Source organism: Dermochelys coriacea, chromosome 5 (assembly GCF_009764565.3).
Source record: "Dermochelys coriacea isolate rDerCor1 chromosome 5, rDerCor1.pri.v4, whole genome shotgun sequence".
Lineage (NCBI taxonomy): Eukaryota > Metazoa > Chordata > Testudines > Dermochelyidae > Dermochelys > Dermochelys coriacea.
In genome coordinates, this window is record NC_050072.1 from 135,982,855 (window position 1) to 136,007,068 (window position 24,214).

General features: G+C 48.4%; 1 protein-coding gene across 6 annotated transcripts in view; it reads left to right on the plus strand.

Annotated features, from left to right (window-relative positions):
• ELP1 (elongator acetyltransferase complex subunit 1) overlaps positions 1-24,214 on the plus strand; it is a 132,162-nt gene that overhangs the window by 31,655 nt on the left and 76,293 nt on the right. For 5 of the 6 annotated variants that reach the window (XM_038401408.2, XM_038401409.2, XM_043515479.1 and 2 more), the window contains 3 exons: positions 14,013-14,186; positions 18,595-18,701; positions 20,573-20,676. In XM_038401408.2, coding sequence (XP_038257336.1) covers positions 14,013-14,186; positions 18,595-18,701; positions 20,573-20,676 — 385 coding nt within the window. The remainder of the gene's footprint in view (positions 1-14,012; positions 14,187-18,594; positions 18,702-20,572; positions 20,677-24,214) is intronic. The other variant, XM_043515481.1, reaches the window with a different exon arrangement.

Below are 24,214 nucleotides of genomic sequence, written 5' to 3' on the forward strand. Positions count from 1 at the left end.
ATAAGCTTTCGTGAGCTATGGTTCCACTTCATCAGATGCATTCGGTGGAAAATACAAATCTCTCCACTGTATTTTCCACCGAATGCATCCGATGAAGTGAGCTGTAGCTCACAAAAGATTATGCTCAAATAAATTTGTTCGTCTCTAAGGTGCCACAAGTACTCCTTTTCTTGTTTACCTCAGTGATATGAAAAAAAATGTTAAGTGGAAGCGATTAAGGGTGATCCAGAATCAGTCATCTGTACGCGGCTCTTTACTTGCAAGCCTTCCGGGGTAGGTGCCGGCCAGCCCTGGGAGAATGGAGTCTGAGGTCTCACAGGACATGTGACCATGTCACCTGCTACTGGAATCCATCTAAAATCTGGTGCTTTTCCATTTAGAAGGAGGGGTGGGAACCCAGAGAGACAAAACATTCCCTCATTGGGCCAAAGCTATAAAAAGGGGTGGAGTAAAACGAAGTGGGCTGCAGTCATGAGAAATCCCCTAGTTACCACCTGAGCTGGAACTAACAAGGACTGTACCGGGGAAAGGATTGGGCCCAGACTAGGAAGAAGTCTAATCTATGAAAAAAGCTTATTGAAACATCTCTGAGGGTGAGATTTACCTCTAATCAGTTTGTTAATGTATTAGGCTTAGACTTGCGTGTTTTGGTTTATTTTGCTTAGTAACTTACTTTGTTCTGTCTGTTCTTACTTGGAACCACTTAAATCCTACTTTTTATACTTAATAAAATCACTTTTGCTTATTAATTAACCCAGAGTGAGTAAGTGATTAATACCCGGGGGAGCAAACGGCTGTGCATATCTCTCTATTTGTGTTATAGAGGGCGGACAATTTATGAGTTTACCCTGTATATTCTTTATACGGAGTAAAATGGATTTATTTGGGATTTGGATCCCATTGAGAGCTGGGTGTCTGGATGCAGGAGATAGGTGACCTGCTGAGCAGTTTTTAACTAAAGTCTGGAGCTTTGGGGGCATAGACCAGACCTGGGTCTGTGTTGCAGCAGGCTAGCATGTCTGGCTCAACAAGGCAAGGTTCCGGAGTCCCAAGCTGGCAGGAAAAACGGGCTCAGAGGTAATTTCAGCATGTCAGGTGACAGTCCCAAGGGGGTCTCTGTGACCAAACCTGTCACACGAATGTCCCATAGCCTTTGCTTGGCAAGTGCCTTTATTTCACCCCGGGGTCCCGCACTCAGCACATCCTTATCGGTTCAGAATGCCCTGGCTCCGTCATCCCAGGACTGATGAAAAAGGACTCCTCCTGAGACGCTCGGCACTGGCATGGCTCCTCCCATGGTCAATCGGCTAGGCACCAGTCTCAATTGCCGGTGCCTCAAAAGAAGAAGAGCTGGAGAGGGGGTGTTCTTCCCCGGTTAAGTCTAAGGAGCCAACAGCTGTGAGATGCCATTCGGGCCACAGAACCAGGTCCCTGAGCAGGGCCACATCAACACTCCTGTCCAGGTGAGGCAGTTAAGTCTGGGCCCACCACAATTGCCAGACCCTACTGGCCAGCAACTGCCACTCCCCTCGACACTGGAGGCTTTTGAGGCGACTCAAGCCTTGCTGTGTCTCATGGTGCCATTCTCGCCCCCTAGTACAGAGGTGGCTCCAGCCCTGTCTGCAGCACTGTGACCCCAGGTATAATCAAGAGGGAAGTCGGCAGTGATGTTCTGGCATGCCCCTTCTCCATGACACCCTCTGGCACCAACACCTCTGGAGAGAGAACTCAGTTGGTCCCTGAGCTCCCGATGCTCGGTGCACAGCACAGCTCCTCCATGGTCTTCGTATTCAGAGACCTCAGAGTTGGAGGCAGACTCCTACTTCTCTGATAAGAGCAGGAGGTCCAGGTCCCGGCAAGAGAGGTGTGCTTACCTAGCGCAGTGGCAGAACCCCTCTCAGTGGCCCTTCTGGATTCCATGAGCTTTTCACAAGAGCCAGGGATGGAGCCAAGAGTCCTGCTGAGCAGGATTTCAGTGGCTTTGGCCACCTTTATACCACCGGCTGAGCAACCAGCCACTGAACCACTGACATCGACACCCTCGGCTGCGGCACCATCGCTGGCACTGGCTTCGGTACCAGCTGCAGCTCCAGCACAGACATCTGCACCGGCGTTGATAGTGACTATAGTGGCACCAATAGCGACCCCGGCACCAACAGCGACTCTGGCACTGACAGCGCCGCCACCGAGGTTGGTGCCCACAGCCCCAGTACCAAGCATAGCACCATCCATGTCTGTTCCTGCACAGGACCCCCGAGAGTCACAGTATCCCTTGGGTGCTGATGGCAGGGAGCAGCTGCCATTACTTGGAGCTTCCTCCTCTTCGTCGCCGAACAAGGCTTTGGCTGGTACCACCATCACCCCAGCACTCAAGGACAGTCGGGTGTTGCAGCAGTTGCTGTGCCAGGTTGCCCTGGGTCTGGGCATCAAGGCAGAGGAGGTAGTCGAGGACTCTGGACCTTCCCATATTGCCTTACTGCTCATATCACGGACATCAACAAAACCCTGTGGCAGACCCCAGCCTCATTGCCACCCACTGCCAAGCGCAATGAAAGGTGATACTTTGTGCCTTCTAAGGTTATGAACATCTTTATTCCCACCCTAACCTGATTCCCTAGTTGTGCATGCTCCTAACCAGCATGAGTGGCAAGGTTTTCAAGGGCCCTCTGCTCAAAACAGGCAGGCTAAAACACTTAACCTTTTTGGGAGGAAGGTCTGTTCTACAGGTGGATTGCAGCTTCATATTTCCAACCAACAGGTCATTGTCATCCGGTACTCTTTTAATACCTCTACTGCAATGGCAAACTTTGTGGAGCTGCTCCTCCTAGACTCCTGTGCTGAGTTTTTGGCCTTGATTGAGGCAGGCAAGCTAATCTCCCGAGCTTCCCTCCAGGCGGTGCTTGATGCTGCTGATGCTACCACAAGAGTCATGGCTACAGGGGTGGCCATGAGAAGGGGTTCCTGGCTCCAGGTCTCTGGTCACCCGTACGAGGTCCAACAGACCATACAGGAGCCTAAAAGACTCTAGAGCCACCCTCAAATCCTTGGGCCTACATGCTCCCGCCATGCAGCGGAAGCCTTTCAGCCTTCAGCCTCCTCCACAGTTCTACCAACAGGACAGCTCCTGGAGGAGGCAAAGGAGTGGCAGGAAAAGGCCACACCCATCCTCAGGCCAGGACTCTGGTCAACCCAAACCACCTTCCAGCCCCATACCAGCCTTTTGAAGGTGCGGTCAAGGACTGCACACCAGCTCAAAAACTGGATCTACCCCACCTTACTTTTTCCTCTCGACTGTCCCCTTTCTACTGTGCATGGTCTCGTAGCACTTTGGACTGATGGGTGCTCCTCACGGTAGAGAGAGGATAACCCATCCAATTCTTTGCCCTTCCACCCCACGTCCTCGTCCCTCTTCAGGGACCCCTTGTGATGGGTTCAGTCACAGAGACCCCCTTGGCACTGTCACCTGATGTGCTGAGACTACCTCTGAGCCTGTTTTCTCTGCCAGTTTGTGCCTCCAGAACCCTGCCTTGTTGAGCCAGACACGCCAGTCTGCTCCAGCACAGACCCAGGGTCTGAACCACACCCCCAAAGCTGTAGACTTAACTGAAATCAGCTTAAGAAGTGCTCCTGTCTCTAGCATCCAGACACCCAGCTCCCAGTGGGATCCAAACCCCAAATAAATCCATTTTACTCTGTATAAAGCTTATACAGAGTAAACTCATAAATTGTCCGCCCTCTATAACACTGATGGAGAGATATATACAGCTGTTTGCTCCCCCAGGTATTAATTACTTACTCTGGGTTAATTTAATAAGCAAAAGTGATTTTATTAAGTATAAAAAGTAGGATTTAAATGGTTTCAAGTAATAACAGACAGAACAATGTAAGTTACCATGCAAAATAAAACAAAACATGCAAGTCTAAGCTTAATACACTAAGAAGGTGATTACAGATAAAATCTCATAATCTAATAAGCTTTCACAGACTGGACTCCTTCCTAGTCTGGGCCCAATTCTTTCCACGGCACAGTTCTTGTTAGTTCCAGCTCAGGTGGTAACTAGGGGATTTCTCATGACTGGAACCTCCTTTGTTCTTTTCCACCCCTTTATATAGCTTTGGCACAAGGCGGGAATCTTTTTTCTCTCTGGGTCCCCACAACTCTTTCTAAATGGAAAAGCACCAGGTTTAAGATAGAGTCCAGTACAAGGTGACATTGTCACATGTCCTGAGAGATCACAAACCTTCATATTTCCTGGCCTGACTCACAAGAAGGCTTGCAAGTAAACAGAGCCATTTTACAACCAGTTGTCCTAGTTGATGGGAGCCATCAAGATTCCAAAACCCCTTTAATGGCTCACACTTTGCATAATTACAATAGGACTTCAGAGTTATATTTCATATTTCTAGTTTCAGATACAAGAATGATACATTTATACAGATAGGATGATCACACTCAGTAGATTATAAGCTTTGTCATGATACCTTACAAGAGACCTTTTGCATAAAGCATATTCCAGTTACATTATATTCATGCTCATTAGCGTTTTTTCATAAAATCATAGGGGGTGCAACGTCACACCCCTTTCACGAGCAACTCCTTATATAGGAGATACACTCACTCCTTTCGCTAGGAGCAGTGGAAGAGGTTCCTCAGGAGCAGAAGGTCAGGGGTTTCTATTCTCAGTATTTCCTAATAACAAAAGCCAAGGGTGCGCTCAGGCCCATACTAGATCTGCGAGAACTCAACAAATTTGTGAAGAAGCTAAAGTTCCCCATGGTCTCTTTGGCCTCCATCTTCCCTTCATTGGATCCAGGAGACTGGTATGCTGCACTCGCCTTGAAGGACACATACTTTCACATAGCAATAACTGTCCCACAGAAAATACCTCAGTTTTGTGGTAAACACCCACTACCAGTTCACAGTCCTCCCATTCGGCCTGTCAGCAGTGCCTCGTGTTTTTACCAAGTGTATGGCAGTTGTGGCTGCGTTCATGTTCAAATGGCAGATGCAGGTGTTCCCGCACCTCGATGACTGGCTCATCAAGGGCCGCTCCAGGTCTCAAGTGGAGGTATAAGTCGACTTCATAAGAAAAACGTTCGATGAACTGGGCCTTCTTCTCAACAAGAGAAAATCAAAGCTGACCCTGGTTCAGAGGATAGAGTTTATAGGGGCAGTACTGGACTCGACCAGCCAGGGCATACCTTCCGGAAGTAAGGTTTTGGTCCCTGGGTGACCTCATATAAAGTCTCAGGCAGTTCCCCACCACCACAGCAAGGAATTGCCTGAAACTCCTGGGACTCATGGCGGCATGTACCTACATAGCCAGACTGAGATTTCGATCTCTTCAGTCATGGGTAGCGTCAGTGTATCAGCCAGTCTGGGGCAGATTGAACAGGATCATAACCCTGCCTCGCATGGTATTCGACTGCCTTCTGTGATGGCTCGACCTACAGACAGTATGTGCAGGGATCCCCTTCATCAGCCCTCAGCCATCCCTCTCGCTAGTGACCGATGTGTCACCTTTGGGCTGGGGAGAACATCTGGGGGAGCTCAGAACACAAGGTCTCTGGTCTCAGGTGGAACTCGTTCTCCCCATCAGTGTCGAGAGCTGATAGCAGTGCACCTGGCATGCCAGACTTTCTGAGCCACTTGATAGGGAGATGTGTATCAGTTATGACAGACAACACCACGGCGATGTTCCATATCAACAAACGGGGGTGCACGTTCCTCTCCCTGTGCCAGGAACCCTTCAAATTGTGGGACTTCTGTGTAGAGCACTCAATACGTCTACAAGCATCGTACCTCCCCGGAGTACAGAACGAGGTGGCGGACCATCTCAGCAGGTCGTTCCATGGCCACAAGAGGTCCCTTCGCCCGGACATGGTGACCTCAACCTTCCATCAGTGGGGCTTTCCCCAGATAGACCTGTTTGCCACGCAACAGGAAGTGCCGGCAGTTTTGCTCCTTCCTGAATCACAGTCCAGGCTCCATTGCAGATGCGTTCCTCCTCCCATGGGAAGGCCATCTCCTATTCGCATTCCCGCTTACCCTTTTCGTTCACAAGGTGCTCCTCAAGATACAGAGGGAACAAGCTTCGGTGATATTGATTGCTCCAGCCTGGCCCTGCCAGGACTGGTACACATCTCTCCTGGAAATGTCAGTGGAAGCCCCAGTCACCTTGCTGCTCTTCCTGGATTTACTAACGCAGGATCACAGCTGTTTCCAACGCCTGAACCTAGAGTTGCTGCACCTCATGGCGTGGAAGCTCCATGGCTGAACCCAATGGATCTTTCTTGCTTGGATCAGGATAGGCAAGTTCTCCTTGGCAGTAGGAAACCCTTCACTAGAGCCACCTACCTTGCCAAGTGGAAGAGATTTTCAGTCTGGTTGGTGCAGCACCGTTCGTCTCCGACACTCCTCTGTGCCATTTATATTAGACTATCTTCTCCACCTCAAGCAGCAGGGGCTGTCCATGTCATCAAGAACGCCACCCAGGCGCAGAGGGCCACTCAGTCTTTGCTAATCCTATTGTCAGCCACTTCCTTAAAGTCTCGACAGGCTATACCCACATGTCCGACAGCTGATACTGGCTTGGGACCTCAATCTGGTCCTTTCCAGACTGAAGGGGACCCCCCCCCCTTTGGCGACATGCTCCCTGCTCTCTCTGTCTCATGCAAGGTAGCGTTTCTGGTAGCAATAACCTCAGCCAGGAGAGTGTCTGAGCTCAAGGCACAGACATCAGAGCCCCTTACATGGTGCTCTGTAAGGACATGGTTCAGCTCAGGCCTCACCCAGCTTTCCTCCCAAAGTTGTCTCCCAGTTTCACATCAACCAGGACATCTTCCTCCCAGTGTTCTATCCTAAGCCACACTCAAGCGGCAGGGAGCAGAGGCTTTGTTCACTGGATGTCCGCAGGGCGCTAGCCTTCTACATCTAGAGAATGAAGCTGTTCCGAAAGTCTGTCCAGTTATTCGTGGCAATGGCAGACAGAATGAAATGCTTTCCTGTCTCCTCTCAACGTGTCTCGTCATGGATCACATCCTAAATCCATGAGTGCTGCAGCCTGATGAAGATGCCTGCTCCTCCGATCATACGCCACCAGGGCCCAGGCCTCTTCAACGGCGTTTCTGACACAGGTTCCCACCCAGGAAATCCGCAGAGCAGCAACATGGTCCTCCATAAACACTTTCACTATGCACTATGCGATCACCCAGCAGGCCAGAGACAACGGGGCCTTTAGAAGGGCAGTGCTCCAATCAGTGGATGACTCTGACCCCATCTCCTGAACTTAGGCTTGTGAGTCACCTGATTGGAATGGACATGAACAAGGACTCGAAGAAAAACGATTACAACCGTTACAAGAAGGTGAGTAACCATTTTTTTCAATTTAGTATTTTTCCCTTTCATGGAGTGCTCTTTTTTGTATATAGTTGGTACTGGTTTTGTAAATTTATAGTTGATTTAGTGTAGGTTTCATTTTCTTAATTGCTTTGTAGTCTACTGGAACGGTCGGTTCCCACTTGTTGTGGGTGCTGACGCCCAGTACTAGGGAATGCCTCGTTCTTAGGGCTTTAGTCTTTGCACTGTCTGCAGGAAATCCAGGCCAGTGAGTGACCCTCATTAGTGTTTAAAGTGCCTTGGCAAGGGTCATGTCTCTGACAGATGTCAGATTTCTTTAAACCTGAAATTAGAAACGATAGGGAGGGGTCACCTCTTTGTGGAGGCAGCTCTGCGTCCGTGTTCGGAGCCTGCTTGCTCAGGGCTACTTCAGTTAGGAGCACTCCTCCAGACATTGTAGGGACTTGATATTACTCTCACAGTACCGAGGGAAAAAACACTGGCATGGTGCTTCAAAGGACTCATCTTGCAAGAGATTGAGGTTCCCAGCTCCTTCAACCAGGATACAGGGGAGGGTGTCCTCGGAGAGGAAGTACTTGTTGGTGCCAGTAGCACCTCAAGTGGGGTTTTCAACTCCAGCATCAAGACCTGTGCCTCTGAAACCAACTGCTGCTGGAGTAACATCCCACTCTGCGGTACTGAACCGTTTGACACAAGGACAGAAGCAACAGGGAATCTCTCTGTGCTGATAACGGACAGCCTTGCACCTCCTTATCGGGTGCATCAAGAGGCAAGCCTAGGATGCTTTCCTTGGTATCGTCATCTCCTGAGTCTTGATGGCGGTCCTTGGCACCAAGAAGTACTGTGTCTTCCTGGTCAGGTGACTTGGGCTCATTTTCAGAACCAGAGATTGGCTCATATGTGTCTCGATCTAGAGAGAGGTGACATCACTCTCTATCCAGGCTTTTTTGCCCTTGGTATACAGCAGAGATTCCACATTGGTCAAGGGATGTGAATCCTTGGTCTGGAAGAGATTGGAGTCTAATGCCCTACTAGCGGCCATACTGGAGCCTCTGAAGGTTTCCTCCCATCACCAGATTCTCCCTTGAGATCCCCAGGTAGACACCAGGATAGTCTGTGTGAGATGGCATGAGAGGTCACCCACGGTACGGGGTTGGGTGCTGAGCAGGAGCAAACTGTCCCAGCAGGATCTCTGTCAGAGGAATTAAGGAAGGTTCCATCTCAACTTACTCTGTGTTCTTCCTCCCCCCGGTGGTGTCCAGTGTGTCCTCACCTCTTCAGGATGATTACAAGACATGTCAGGACCTGCTGAAGGTAGCTTCCTCTCTGGACATACAAGTGGAGGTAGTTTAGGAGAGCTCACAGTGATTAGTGGATATTTTGGGTTCAGTAGCGCCCTTTTGAGGAGCTCTCCTCATTAATGAGGCCATTCTGGAGTCCACAGAGGTCTTGTGGAAAACACCACCTTTTCTACCACTGATGGCCCAAAGGACTAAGGAGAGATATCATGTATCAAATCCTCTCAGGGATTTGAGCGTTTGTACAACTCCCATGCCCCCTTAGGGTTTTTGGCGGTCTCAGCTGTGATCAAGAGCGCATCGGGCAACCTGTTTGTACCCCAAAGTCGAGAGAGGCAAAGAAACGCACTCTTTTCACTAGAAAAATTTATTCTGTTGCTAGACTGCAGCTTCATATTTCAAACCAGCAAGCCTTGCTGAGGAGATAAGAACATTGTCCCAGTGGAAGAAATCTTAAGTTTGTAGGCAAGTTACTTGAGATGCCAGACGAGTTTCTGGCAGTAGTGGACAAGAAAAAATGGTTTGCTTGGACCTTTTCCCAGGCTGCTTTGCGTGGGACAGACTGCGGCCGGGGCCATGGGCCTCTGCTCTCACAATGTGTAAGTGTTCATGGCTTCAGTCATCAGGTCTTCCTCTGGAGGTCCAACAGACTATTGGGTATCTCTGTCCATTGAGGCACTGACCCTATTTTCCCATCAGACTGATAAGCATCACAGTTGCAAGGACTCCAAGGCTACACTGAAGTTTGTGGGGTTTATACTCCACTCTCTAAAAAGCAATTCTGCCATCAGTCATTCCACTGTTACCAGCCCTTTATACCGTCGCAACCTGTCCAGACTAGAAGGAAAAGGAAGAGTCATAGGAGGAGACTATCATCTCCTCATTTCTCATCCACAGTGAGCTTGTCCAGACAGCCTGGAAATGCAAAGCAGTCTGATTCTTTTGTTGAAGACAGCTTATCAGTTTGCTTTACACCAGCTTCTCCTGTTCCTGTTTTTTCCAATAGGTTATTTGACTTTTTAAGCCCCTGGACCCATACTAACACAGACCAGAGGGTCCTAAACACTGTGGAATTGGGATACACCCTTCAATTTATTTCTGTTCCCTGCCCCCAATCCCCTTCATCCATCCCTTTACAGAGGCCACTCTCACAGGAGGCCCTACTTTGGGAAGTCCAGTTTCTCCTCCTGTTAGGAACCATAGAGAAGATCCCTCATCTCCAGAGGGAAAGGATTTTATTCATGCCGCTTCATAGAATCACAGAATATCAGGGTTGGAAGAGACCTCAGGAGGTCATCTAGTCCAACCCCCTCCTCAAAGCAGGACCAATTCCCAATTTTTGTCCCAGATCCCTAAATGGCCCCCTCAAGGATTGAACTCACAACCCTGGGTTTAGCAGGCCTAATGCTCAAACCACAGAGCTATCCGTCTCCCCTTCCTAATTTCAAAGGCAAAAGGAGCGCTGAGACCCATCTGAGAGAACTGAACGAATACACAAGGAATTTTGCATGGTCACCTTAGCATCCATTATCCTCTCCTTGGATCCCAGTGATTAGTATGCTGCCCTTGACTTGAGGAATTCATGTTTCTGTGTGTCCATCCATCAAAGCCACAGGAGATTGCATTCCTGACTGTTGGCCGATCCACGGCTCTGGGAGTGTTCACAAAATGCATGGTGGTCTGCATTCCTAAGGAAAACAGGAGTTCTGCTGTTTTCCATACCTGTATCATGGGTTGGTGAGAGGTCACGCCAAGAGCCAGGTAGAATTCAGGGGGGCTGTTGATCAATGAGGAAAAGTCAGTCTTCTCCCCGCTCAAAGAATAGAGTTTATAGGTGTGGTCTTGGATCCTTTGATAGCTGGGGCTTTCTTCCTGTAAACCAGAGTCCAGACTGTCAGCCATCACATTAAATGTAAAGGCCCATCCAACCATGGCTGTAAGCAACTGCCTTAGACTTCTGTGACGCATGACTTCATGTACGTATGGGGTTCAGCATGCCAGTCTTCATCTAAAGAAGTTGCAGAGCTGACTGAGCTCAGTGTACTCCCCGATATGTGACTGTACGTGTTGGTCCAAGTGTCCACGACAGTCTTAGCCTCTTTGGACTCGTGGCTGGACCCAGCTAATGTATGTGTGGGAGTTCCCTTCATTCTCCCACAACCCATACTGACTCTGGTTACAGACGCTTCTGCCCTAGGTTGAGGAGCGCACCTAGGGAATCTACAGACTAACAGTCCCTGGTATGGCCAAGATTTAGCTCTCACATAAACATGAGGGAGTTGAGAACCTTTCATCTAGCTCAGGGGTGGTCAAACTTTTTGGCCTGTGGGCCACATCTGGGTATGGAAATTGTATGTTGGGCCATGAATGCTCACAATATTGGGGGTGAGGGCTCTAGCTGGGGGGGTAGAACTGGGCATGGGGGGGTGGGGTTGCAGGAGGGTGCTCTGGGCTGGGACTGAGAGGTTCAGAGGGCAGGAGGGGGATCAGGGCTGGGGCAGGTGGTTGGGGCGTAGTGGGGATCAGGGATGCAGGCTCTGGGCGGCACTTATCTCAAGCAGCTCCCAGAAGCAGCTGCATGTCTGCCTTCCGGCTCCTACACGGAGATGTGGCCAGGTGGCTCTGCACACTGCCCCATCTGCAAGCACTGCCTCTGCAGCTCCCATTGGCTGTGGTTCCTGGCCAATGGGAGCTGTGGGGCAGGGGTAGTGTGCGGAGTCCCCTGGCTGCCCCTACTTGTAGGAGCTGGAGGGGGGACATGCTGCTGCTTGCGGGAACCACGCAGAGTGGGGCAAGCCCTTGACTCTGCTCCCCGGTTGGAGTGCCGGAGCTGGGTAAGCCCCAGACCCCACTCCTCGGTGGGAGCTCAAGAGCTGGATTAAAACATCTGAAGGGCCGGATGCAGCCCCCAGGCCATAGTTTGCCCACCCCTGATCTTGCTTGTCACGCTTTTCTCCTCCACATCAAGGGAAGGTATTTGCTGTGTTGTCTGTAAGAACTAGTAGAGAAGTTCTACATGAACAGATGGGGAGGGGCCATATCGTGTCTCTTATGCCAAGAGGAGATAAACCTTTGGGCGTTTGGAACACAGAGATCCACCTCAAAGCCTCCTGCCATCCCGTTGTCCAGAACATTCCAGCAGACCACCTGAGCAGGTCTTTGCTAGTCATCACAAGTGGTCTCTCCAGCCTGATATAGTCAGACTCTTATTTTAAGCCTGGGGTTTCTTCACATAGACCTCTTTGTAACTCAACTCATCACAATAAAGCATCAGCAGTTTTGTTCAAGAGCAGGTCACAGTCCAGTGTCTCTGACAGACACATTCCTGTTGCCCTGGAAAGACAAAATTCATGTATGCTTACCCTCTGGTTCCACTCCTCCCCTGGTTATTAAAAGTCAAGCAGGATTATACTCGCATGATCCTCCTAGCACTGGCATGGCCTTGCCAGCATTGGTTTTCCGCTCTGCTGAGTCTCTTAATCTGGACTCCATTGACATTGCCTCCAGAAGCAGACCTGTTTCACAGGACCATGGTCACCTTCTTTGTCCCATGCCAATTGCTTTTCATTGTAACCATGGAGCGTGCAGGCTCTAACACCCCAGGAGGAAGTATCTTCAAACGATCTTCTTGGTGTATTTACCCTATTGAAGTGGAAATGATTCTCCCTGTGGCCTCAACAAAAGGGGTTTCTCCAGGCCAGGTTCCTATACAGCAGGGGTCCCCAACGCGAGGCCCGCAGTTGCAATGGCACCCACTGGAGCAGTTGTGTGTGCCCACAGGATACTGTGCTGCCAAAATGCCGACACCGAGCACGGCTGGTGGAGAACCGCCTGCTGACATGCCACCGAGAAGCGTTGCCATTTCTCAGCGGCATGACGGCAGCAGCGCTTCTTTCTGCTGCCGATTCTCGGCGGCATGTCAGCGGCAGGGTATCTAGCGCCTGCCATAGTCTTCTGGGAATAGGAATGTGCTATTCCCACAGAAAGGTTGGGGACCACTGCTATACAGCATCTTCTGGACTGTTTCTTCTACCTGAAACAGCAAAGTCTTTCTGTTAGTTCCATCAGGGCTCACCTAGCATCTATCTCTGCTTTCTACCCTCCAATTGCTAATTGCTCAGTTTTTTCTAGTCTGATGTCCCTCAGATTCTTGAAGAGTCTGGCCTGATTATCATTCCCAAGTAGAGGATTGTATTGCTCCTTTAGATTTAAATCTGATGTTAACCAGGTCTGCCCTTTGAATCACTGGCTACCTGTTTGTTGCTTCATCTTTCAACAAAAGTGCCTTTTTTGGTGGCAATTACCGCCGCAAAGCGAGTAGGAAAATTTCAAGCCCTGGTATCTGACCCACTGTATATATTTTTAAAAAGGATACTTTTAAAAATATATTTATGTCCATATCCTAAGTTTCTGACCAAAGTGACATTAAGTGAGAAACTAATCAGGCAATATACTTACCAGCCTTCTTTCCTAAGCCTTGTGCCCATATATTGGATGTCAGGAGAGCATTAGCTTTTCACTTGGCCATAACTAGATCATTCTCATAGCTGTTTATGGCAGTCGTGGACAGGATGAAGGGTACTCCAGTCTCAACTCAGAGAATCTTGTCATGGATTTCCTGTTTGTGCTATCACATTGCCAGTGTGACTCTGCCAAGTAGCGTGGTAGCACGCTTAATGAGAGAGCATACAGCTTCTGAAGTTTATCTAACTCAGGTGCCTATACAGGACATTTGTAGAGCTGCAACTTGGTCATCCGTACATATATTAGCATCTTATTATGCCATATCTCAACATTCTAGAGACGATGCCAGGTTTGGAGGTGTAGTTGTACAATCCCTGGTCAAACAGACTCCAATCCCACCTCTGAATTCATCACTTGAATTCACCAAATGTGCATCACTTGAAGTGGAATGGATATGCACAATCACTCAGAGAAGAAAAATGGCAATAACCTGTTCTGTAACTCTTGTTCAAGATGTGCTGCATATGTCCATTCCATATCCCATCCCCCTACCCTGTATAGTACCGTCTGCCAAGTAATGGGGAGTCAGGGGTGGCTCTGCCCTTTATACTATCGCTCAGCAACACAAGGTGGCAGAGGACACATGCATTGTTCCAACAGGTACTGCTAAGGGAAAAATCTCCAACGCTGCACGCTGGGTGCACCAAAGCCTGAAGCGGAATGAACATGTGCAACACGTCTGGAAAAACAACCGTTATAGAACGGTTTAGTAACCTTTTCTATCCCCTTGCTGCCCGGAGTGCCAGGGTGGCCCTCTTCTCCAGGTAGCGATGGTAGGTGTGACTGGCACATTGACACTGACTCTCAATCTCTCTCTTTCAATCATACAGAGTCGAGGTGGGCTGCGGCAAGGGCAAGCAGATGAACCCACTAGCGTTCCGGCTTTTTACCTGGCTGCAGGACGACACTTTCTTGGCAGTCAGCCAGGGGCAGCTTGCCATGCAGTCCCTCATCCACCATCTGACAGGAGGTCCTGAGGCAGAGGGAGGGTGCCTACATCTCCGGTACTGGAAAGGAGCTTTACACTCCTTGTGCTGCATATGAAAACTTTCACGCGATTCTAGAAATGAATAAAGGCCTCTAAGCTGTCACGGGATAAGAGGAAAGGTCCTCTCATGGATTGGTAACTGGTTAAAAGATAGGAAACGAAGGGTAGGAATAAATGGTCAGTTTTCAGAATAGGTAAATAGTGGTGTCCCCCAGTGGTCTGTATTGGCACCAGTCCTATTCAACATATTCATAAATGATCTTAAAAAAGGGGTAACAGTGAAGCAGCAAAATTTGCAGAAGATACAAAACTACTCAAGATAGTTAAATCCCAAGCAGACTGCGAAGAGCTACAAAAGGATCTCACAAAACTGTGTGATTAGGCAACAAAATGGCAGATGAAATTCAATGTTGATAAATGCAAAGTAATGCACGTTGGAAAACATAATCCCAACTATATATCTAAAATGATGGGGTCCAAATTAGCTGTTACCACTCAAGAAAGAGATCTTGTAGTCGTTGATAGTTCTCTGAAAACATCCACTCAACGTGAAGCAGCAGTGAAAACAGCTCACAGAATGTTGGGAATCATCAAGAAAGGGATAGATAATAAGATATAAAATATTATATTGCCTCAAAATAAATCCATGGTATGCCCACATCTTGAATACTGTGTGCAGATGTGTTCGACCCATCTCAAAAAAGATATATTAGAATTGGAAAAGGTTCAGCAAAGGGCAACAAAAATAGTTAGGGGTATGAAACGGCTGCTATATGAGGAGAGATTAATAAGACTGGGACTTTTCAGCTTGGAAAAGAGGCGACTAAGGGGGGTGGGGAATATGATCAAGGTCTATAAAATCATGATTGGTGTGAAGAAAGTAAATAAGGAAGTGTTATTTACTCCTCATAACACAAGAACTAGGGGACACCCAATGAAATTAATAGACAACAGGTTTAAAACAAAAGGAAGTGTTTTTTCACACAACGCATAGTCAACCTGTGGAACTCCTTGCTAGAGGATGTTGTGAAGGCCAAGACTATAATAGGGTTCAAAAAAAAACTAGATCAGTTCATGGAGGATAGGTCCATCAATGGCTATTTAGTCAGGATGGGCAGGGATGGTCCCCCTAGCTTCTATTTGCCAGAAGCTGGGAATGGGCAATGGGATGGATCACTTGATGATTACCTGTTCTGTTCATTCCCTCTCGGGCACCTGGCATTGGCCACTGTTGGAAGACAGGGTACTGGGCTAGATGGACCTTTAGTCTGACCCATTATGGCCCTTCTTTATGTCATTATGCTCCAGGGGGCTGGGATGGGCTTATGGTACACATGCTGGCTGGCTCCTGCTGGTGAGCCAGTGTGTCCTGTAAACTCTGGGTGCTATTAGGCTCCTCCCTGCAGTTTCATGTTGTGGCTGAATTTCTGAATCGTGGGGATTTCTTGGCAAAAGGCATCACATCAGATTGGATACCCGTGTGCTGCAGCAACATGGTTGCTGGAAATGGCTCTGTAATACAAGAGTCCATGTGGGGCTTCTGCCCATAGGCCCGCACATTACTGGCGTCTCAACAGAGATACTGTTGAATGAGTATGGGGCACAAGGTGGTGTCATGCATCTCCCAGGGGAGTTCCCACTGGGTCAGAGCCAGACCTGTTCGGGGCACGGAGACAAGAAGCTAAATAGGGGACTTGGCTCTTCAGGGATGCCAGTTCAGCATCTCCCCTCAGCCCTGATCTTTACCCCACTCTGGGAATAGCCAAGAGATCTTCCATTGCTGCCACACACAGATGGTAAAAAGAAAAGGAGTACTTGTGGCACCTTAGAGACTAACAAATTTATTTGAGCGTAAGCTTGCGTGAGCTACAGCTCACTTCATCTTTTCATGTTCTCTCTGTATATAAATCTCCACACTGTATTTTCCACTGAATGCATCCGATGAAGTGGGCTGTAGCTCACAAAAGCTTATGCTCAAATAAATTTGTTAGTCTATAAGGTGCTAATAGTCCTCCTTTTCTTTTTGCGGATACAGACTAACACGGCTGCTACTCTGAAACCCAGCTGGTAGTTTATAATGGATTCTGTGGCCTGTCCAAGCGACTTGAGCAGGGTCCCCAACGAAGTGCCCATGGGCGCAGTGGCGCCTGCCGGAGCAGTTGTGTGGGCCCGCAAGACACCGCGCCACCGAAATGCCGCTGCCAAGCGAGGCCGACGGAGAACCACCCGCCGAAATGCCGCCAAGAAGCATTGCCATTTCTCTGCGGCATTTCCGCGGGGACACTTCTTTCTGCTGTTGCTCCTTGGCAGCATTTTGGCGGCGGGGTGTCTGGCGCCCGCCACAGTCTTCTGGGAATAGGAATGTGCTATTCCCACAGAAAGGCTGGGGACCACTGGACTTGAGGGTCCCCACTGCTCATTCCAAGGAGGCAGCTGAGCCACCCGAATTAACTTTACCACTTGGGGGCAGTAAAATTCAATGGCTGCTTGATCAGAATATCTGCTTCTTTTCTGAGTATCTGTTCCTATGGGTGCTCCACCATAGGAGAACCTGTGCACGCTCAACCTGAGAATGCAAAGCAGTGTCTGTGGGCCTATGCTTGCACAAAGCAGCACCTCATGCCTCCTAACAAGGGCATATAAGGACCAGCTGCCATGCAGTTCCTTCTCAACTGCCTGCAGCTTAAGACAGCGCGATTGCGCATCCAGCTGATTCTACGGCTTCCAGCCTTTTCTCAGTATTCCATTAGTCTTTCAATTTCTCTATTTCTTAGTTATTTTGTTCTACTTAGTTTATTTTATAGTAGTGATTTAGAAGGGAGCTAATCCCTTCTCTTCTTTTACTTTGGCTTGCCACCTCCTGGGTTATGCCAAAGGCCTTGGGGTTTAAGCCCTGCCAGACCCGCCACAGGTCTTTTCCCCATAGTGGCATGCTGCCTTGGAGACACCCACATCCTGTCTACAGGTAAGGTATGTACAGGCAGATCGTGGAAGGATAGAGGAGCTAGATTCAAGGTCCTTCTAATGCAGCAATCTCTAGCCCCAGTGGGGTCTACTTCCTCCTGTTACATCTGCTAAAAATCATGGGAGAGACTGGGATGCAACCCCCCTGCAGCGTGACAGCATATTCCACCAGAGCTCTGTCTACTTCTGTTGCTCTACTGAAGGATATTCCTATATAAGAAATTTGTAGTGCTGTGACTTGGTCTTCCATCCACACCTTTGCCAAGCAGTATGCTGCTATTCCTCCTTCCAGGGATGATACTGCCTTTGGTGTCATAGTCCTCCAAACCATCTTAGACTTGCCTTGTGAGCACCCACCTCTCATTGAATTACTTCTTAGAGTCTCTGATGGGGGAGCACTCATAGGGACATATATCCAGAGAGCTTACTTAACTTACAGTAACTTGAGTTTTTCAAGGTGTTTTGTCCCTGCGAGTGCTCCACCTCCTGTCTTCCTCCCTCTCAGCTGTGGAGGCTCTGCTTCACTGTCAAGAAGGAACCAATTGGTAATAGGTCTGTGCCTCCTTTCATGCCCTCGTGTGGGGACACAAGGTGTCGCTTTGCACAAGCGAAGGACCATGGACGCTGCTTTGCATTCTCCATTTGAGAGTGCACAGGTGCATTGTTAAGCACCTGTAGGGACGAAACATCTCAAAAAATTCAAGTTACTATAAAAGTTAGTAATTACTCCTTTTGACCAATGAGAGGATTTAGCTGTAACCCCCTCTGCCTCCCCAGCATGCTCCAGGCACCTCTCAATGAGCCCCAGATATCTTTCTGGGAAAGCTCCATGTTTTGTAGTGGTTCCCATTGCCTATTGATGGGGTTAGCCTGAGTTCTCTTCCTAGTAAAGCTCCTAGATTCAAAGGGTGTTGGGTTGAAACATGGGCAGACACACCCACGTGTGTTATAGAAATCCATTTCTTTGGGGGCCCACTAAAACCTGGCAGTGCCCAACATGTTGCAGTCCTGTGATGTAGGCAGGTCTGAACCATGTTTGAGTTGTGCCTGAATGTGCAACAGCTGTGGGCTTTGCAGGCTCTCTGGCCATCTGGGAAGAGGGGTTAAAACATGCCCATGTGTACATCCCAAGACTCGTGATGAGAGTGAGTCCTTTAGTGCACCGTGATCAGTGAAGTGTTGCTGGCAGGCACATGTTCCAGGCCAGTGGGGGACTTGGGCCAGGACTTTCTCTCTCCATCACAGTATTAATTGAATTGGTGCAAGCTTAACATCCCTCTGCAGAGAGCCGTTATGGAGACTAACGTGTTATCTATCCATTCACCTCCAACTCGCACTACCAGAAACAGTGTCTGCTAGCATCTCCCTTCCCACCGCATTAAATGTAGAGGCATGTGTGGTGCACCGGATGCATATCCACTGTAACATTGTAACATTCTCTCTCGTGTAACTTTTTCTAGTTTGTCTATGCCTGTGGATGGGGATGTGATCAGCCTGTGCTATAATCTGAAGACCAGAGCAGTAGCTCTGCAGCTGGCTGATGGGCAGATACTGAAGTACCTCTGGGGTGAGTGTAAGATTCCCGTCAAGATGGCTGACTTAGGAACTGATTACTGTCACGGAACTGTCCTGAAGTTTAACTAGCCAGTTGGAGTATAAGAATGTGCATGGACTTGCATGTCGATGATGCTTTTCGCATTACTTGGCTCTTTGGACTTTGTTAAAGTACTGATTTGTATCTGGACGTATCTAATTTTTGAAGAAAAGAATAGCCGTAGCTGTTTTTTGAAATGAAAGGCCAAGCTCAGTGGCGTTCGAAAGACCGATGTGGTATTGGGGACTCAGTGACTTCTGCCCCTTTATCCCTAACGGAACAAATGTTCGACTTAGCCCATAGACTCCACCACCCTCTCCCAGCTACTGTCATGGATCTGCAGGAATTATGCTGTGCCCCAGATGTTAAATAGTCCTTTGGAGGAACTCCTTCCTTCAGTGTGCCAGACCCCTAAGGGGTCCCACTCTTCCTTCAGGGTCAGCCCTGGAGCATCACCACCTCAGAGACTGAGCCCCTGGGCTCCAGCACGCCTGTTCACATTATGAGCTCTGCCCAGAGAGTCCAACTGAGAGAGACTCCCGACAGAGACCTGTACATTCTTCAGGGATCAGTGAACCTCCTCAAGTATTTGGAGTGACACCAGGCAGCCTTTTCCATAGAGATAAGGCCAGGCAAACGGGACCCATGCCCAGAGCACATAGCCAGGGGGCACCACAAGGGGCTTGGGCTTCCCCTGGGTGGCTGTGGTCAGACTCCTCTCTTCTCCGGCCCCTCCCCTGCGCTGGGCCGGCGGGCTTTTCCATGTCCCCTCACTTCTCAGCTGGCCAGCTGAGGGCTCCGGTTCTGCCCCAGCCTCGGGGAGCCCAGGGTTGCGGGGGAGCGAAGCTGAGTCCCTCCAGCCGTTTGGTCTCAGGCTTGGGGCAGGAGGAGCAAAACTTTCATGTGAGTGAGGGGATGGGGGGCCCAGGAGGAAGCCGGGCCCAGCAGGAAGGGAGCAGGCACTTAAAGTGACAGTGCTCTCACTGTCTCTCTGACTTCCCTAACGCACACACGCTCTCACACACACATACTCTCTGCCTCTCACAGTCCCCCAACACAGATTGTCTCTCACGCACACACACTGTCTCTCTCTCTGCCTCTTGCTCGTTCGCTCTCGCGCGCGCACACAAGCACACACACACACATATTATTATTATTATCCATTCCAGGCTTGCTCATGTGCATGCGTTTGCTCTCTCTCTCTCTCTCTCTCTCTGACCCTTCCTCAGTCCCACGTGAGAGCCTTGTCTCTCTTCAAAGGGAGCACTTAACTCTGCCATCCGGCACCTTTACCTTTGTTCTCATTTTGGGGCCTTGGCTTGGCTTCCCTGCTGAGAGGTGTGGGAAAATATCCTTTTTAGTCATTTGCTAGGTGTGAACATTCTGGTAATTGGAGCTTCCCATTGTCTCTTTTGGATTCTCCATTGATGTGGGTCAGTTTCAGCAGGTTCTAGGCAGTTACTTGACGTGTGCATCCCACATGGCAAGATGACCTGCACGCCTCATGTCTACTGTTCTTCACCAAGAGGAGACACAACACTTTTACCCCTAGTGGGTAGCAATGCAAAGTACAGAGTGAAACTGAGGCATACATAAGATTCATATACGTATTACTGAAAATTCCCCCTTTGTTACACTTGCTATATGCTGGACTCAAATGGTCTCCAAGCTCCGTTCTGTTTCATATCATGCGCTTGTGCTCCTATACAAGTGCATTCTGCTGTAAACACATCTATGTTGTTTTTATGAGGTGTGTTTGACAAAGGGGCATGTTTGTATAGGTGTAATGTTTGTTTTGTCAGACAAGTTGGAAAATAGCCGTAATCTTCTCTGTTAATCTTCAGAGGCTCCCACTCCAGCCCTCGAACCTTGGAGGAGCAGCAATGGCTCTGCTGTGCGGTTCCCTTCTCCATGTGTACAGACTGCACTGGCCGTGATTGGTGGAGAAGTAAGTGAACTGCTAGTGGGTTCAGCGCCTAGTTCTGGAAAATTAGCCCCAAACACCTACCATGTGGGCCAGGAGGACTGAGCATCGGGAGGACGAGGTCTAGAAACGTTCCTTAGCATTGCTCTCTCCTCCTTAGTGCCTGCAGAGCGAGCTGTGTGTGACCAGCATAGCCACCTATACATGCCTTGCCCAGAGAATGTCTCATGGTTTATAATGCACAAAATCCAGCATTATTATGGAAAACCCTGCATTAATATGGAGACTTAAATGTAGGGATGTTCGGATGGTAGGTCACCATGGCAGCTGTAGCTCTGCACTATGTGAACATGCAGTACTTGTCAATATTTTTCATGACATTAAATGCTTAATACATCTGAACAGGATAGCCCAATTAAGTTATTGTGGGATCTGACTTGTTACATTTCCTGTATGCAGTGTAGTTGTGTCAGTCCCTGGATATTAGAGAGACAAGGTGGATGAGGTAATATCTTTTATTGGACAAACTTCTGTTGGTGAGAGAGACAAACTTTCAAGCCACAGAGAGCTATTCTTCAGTTTTGGGAAAGGTGCACTGAGCATCACAGCTAAATGCCAGGTGAAACAGGTTGTTTAGCATAAGTAGTTAGCACAAATTCTAAGGGAACAGTCAAGGTAGAGTGGTCCGTTAACACCTCTGCAGCCATAGGACAAAAAGGTGGGGGTAGTGGGTTATAGGTTGTTGTAATAAGCCATAAATCCAGTGTCTCTGTTCAAGCCATGATTTTTAGTGTTTAGCAGAGTTGTGAATTTAAGCTCCCAGGCTCATCTTTTAAAAGTGGTGTGCAGGTATCCTGTTAGGATGAGGACTGATAGGTCAGATATAGAGTGATCACTTTGTGAAAAGGGTTTACCCACAGGTGATAGGATGGTTTTGTCTTTTATCACTTTCCTGTGTGAGTTTATTCTAGAGTGTAGTGAGTTTATTCCAGTCTGTCTGGTTTCACCCATGAGCTATAGCTCACGAAAGCTTATGCTCAAATAAATTTGTTAGTCTCTAAGGTGCCACAAGTACTCCTTTTCTTTTTGTGAATACAGACTAACACGGCTGCTACTCTGAAACCCACATAGTTGTTACTGGGGCATTTAGTGCTCTGGATGAGGTACACCACATATTGACTTGTGATAGGCATGTGTAGGGTCAATGGATCTTGAAAGGTGTTTTGTGGGAGGTGTTGATCATAGTAACAATGGAGATATGTCGGCAGGTTTTTCATCTTTTCTGGCAGAGTGTGGTGTTAGTGTGTCCTGGTCTGTGGGGAGTATACTTCTGATGGTGAGCTTAGAGAAGCTGGGGGGTTGTTTGAAGGCCAGAAGTGGGGATTCAGGAAAGATTTCTCTCCGGATGGGGTCCCAATTAAGTATGGGTTGTAGTTGTTTGATGATATCCATATGGGTTCCAGCATAGGATGGTAGGTGACAACTAGGGGCTGACGGTCAGAGCGGGTTTTATTTCTGTATTGAAGTAGGTTCTCTCAGGGTATTTGGGTGGCTCATTCCATGATGCGCTCTACTTCTCTGATGGAGCGTCCTTGTTCGGTGAAGGTGGTATTAAGGTGTATAACCTGAACTTTCTCCTTGGAGCATATTCTGCCTTATCTAAATGGCTGGCTGTAGATAACAGATTTCTTGGTGTGGTTACTGAATATATGAACAGGTTTCAGAGTAGCAGCCGTGTTAATCTGTATTCGCAAAAAGAAAAGGAGGACTTGTGGCACCTTAGACTAACAAATTTATTTGAGCATAAGCTTTCGTGAGCTACAGCTCACTTCATCGGATGCATTCAGTGGAAAATACAGTGGGGAGATTTATATACTCAGAGAACATGAAACAATGGGTGTTACCATATACATTGTAAGGAGAGTGATCACTTAAGATGAGCCATTACCAGCGGGGAGGGAAAGAAAATCTTTTTTTAGTGATAATCAAGGTGGGCCATTTCCAGCAGTTGAGAAGAACGTCTGAGGAACTGTGGGGGTGGGGGAGAAATAACATGGGGAAATAGTTTTACTTTGTGTAATGACCCATCCACTTCCAGTCTCTATTCAAGCCTAAGTTAATTGTATCCAGTTTGCAAATTAATTCCAATTCAGTAGTCTCTCGTTGGAGTCTGTTTTTGAAGTTTTTTTTGTTGAAGAATAGCCACTCTTAGGTCTGTAATTGAGTGGCCAGAGAGATTGAAGTGTTCTTCGACTGGTTTTTGAATGTTATAATTCTTGATGTCTGATTTGTGTCCATTTATTCTTTTACGTAGAGACTGTCCAGTTTGACCACTGTACGTGGTAGAGGGGCATTGCTGGCACATGATGGCATATATCACATTGGTAGATGCGCAGGTGAACGAGCCTCTGATAGTTTGGCTGATGTAATTGATGATGACGATGTCATCAATGTAGCGCAAGTAGAGTAGGGGCATTAGGGGACGAGAGCTGAGGAAGCGTTATTCTAAGTCAGCCATAAAAATGTTGGCATACTGTGGGGCCATGCGGGTACCCATCGCAGTGCCGCTGATTTAAAAGCATACATTGTCCCCAAATGTGAAATAGTTATGGGTGAGGACAAAGTCACAAAGTTCAGCCACCAGGTTAGCTGTGACATTATCGGGGATACTGTTCCTGACGGCTTGTAGTCCATCTTTGTGTGGAATGTTGGTGTAAAGGGCTTCTACATCCATAGCGGCCAGGATGGTGTTTTCAGGAAGATCTCCGATGGATTGTAGTTTCCTCAGGAAGTTAGTGGTGTCTCGAAGACAGCTGGGAGTGCTGGTAGCGTAGGGCCTGAGGAGGGAGTCTACATAGCCAGACAATCCTGCTGTCAGGGTGCCAATGCCTGAGATGATGGGGCGTCCAGGATTTCCAGGTTTATGGATCTTGGGTAGCAGATAGAATACCCCAGGTCAGGGTTCCAGGGGTGTGTCTGTGCGGATTTGTTCTTGTGCTTTTTCAGGGAGTTTCTTGAGCAAATGGTGTCGTTTCTTTTGGTAACCCTCAGTGGGATCAAAGGGTAATGGCTTGTAGAAAGTGGTGTTGGAGAGCTGCCTAGTAGCCTCTTGTTCATATTCCGACCTATTCATGATGACGACAGCACCTCCTTTGTCAGCCTTTTTGATTATGTTGTTTCTGAGGCTGTGGATGGCACTGTGTTCTGCATGGCTGACTTAGAACAACGCTTCCTCAGCTCTCGTCCCCTAATGCCCCTACTCTACTTGCACTACATTGATGACATCTTCATCATCTGGACCCATGGAAAAGAAGCCCTTGAGGAATTCCACCATGATTTCAACAATTTTCATCCCACTATCAACCTCAGCCCGGACCAGTGCATACGAGATCCACTTCCACGGTGCTAATAAGCGATAGTCACATAAACACCACCCTATATCGGAAACCTACTGACCGCTATTCCTACCTACATGCCTCTAGCTTTCATCCAGATCATACCACTCGATCCATTGTCTACAGCCAAGCTCTACGATATAACCGCATTTGCTCCAACCCCTCAG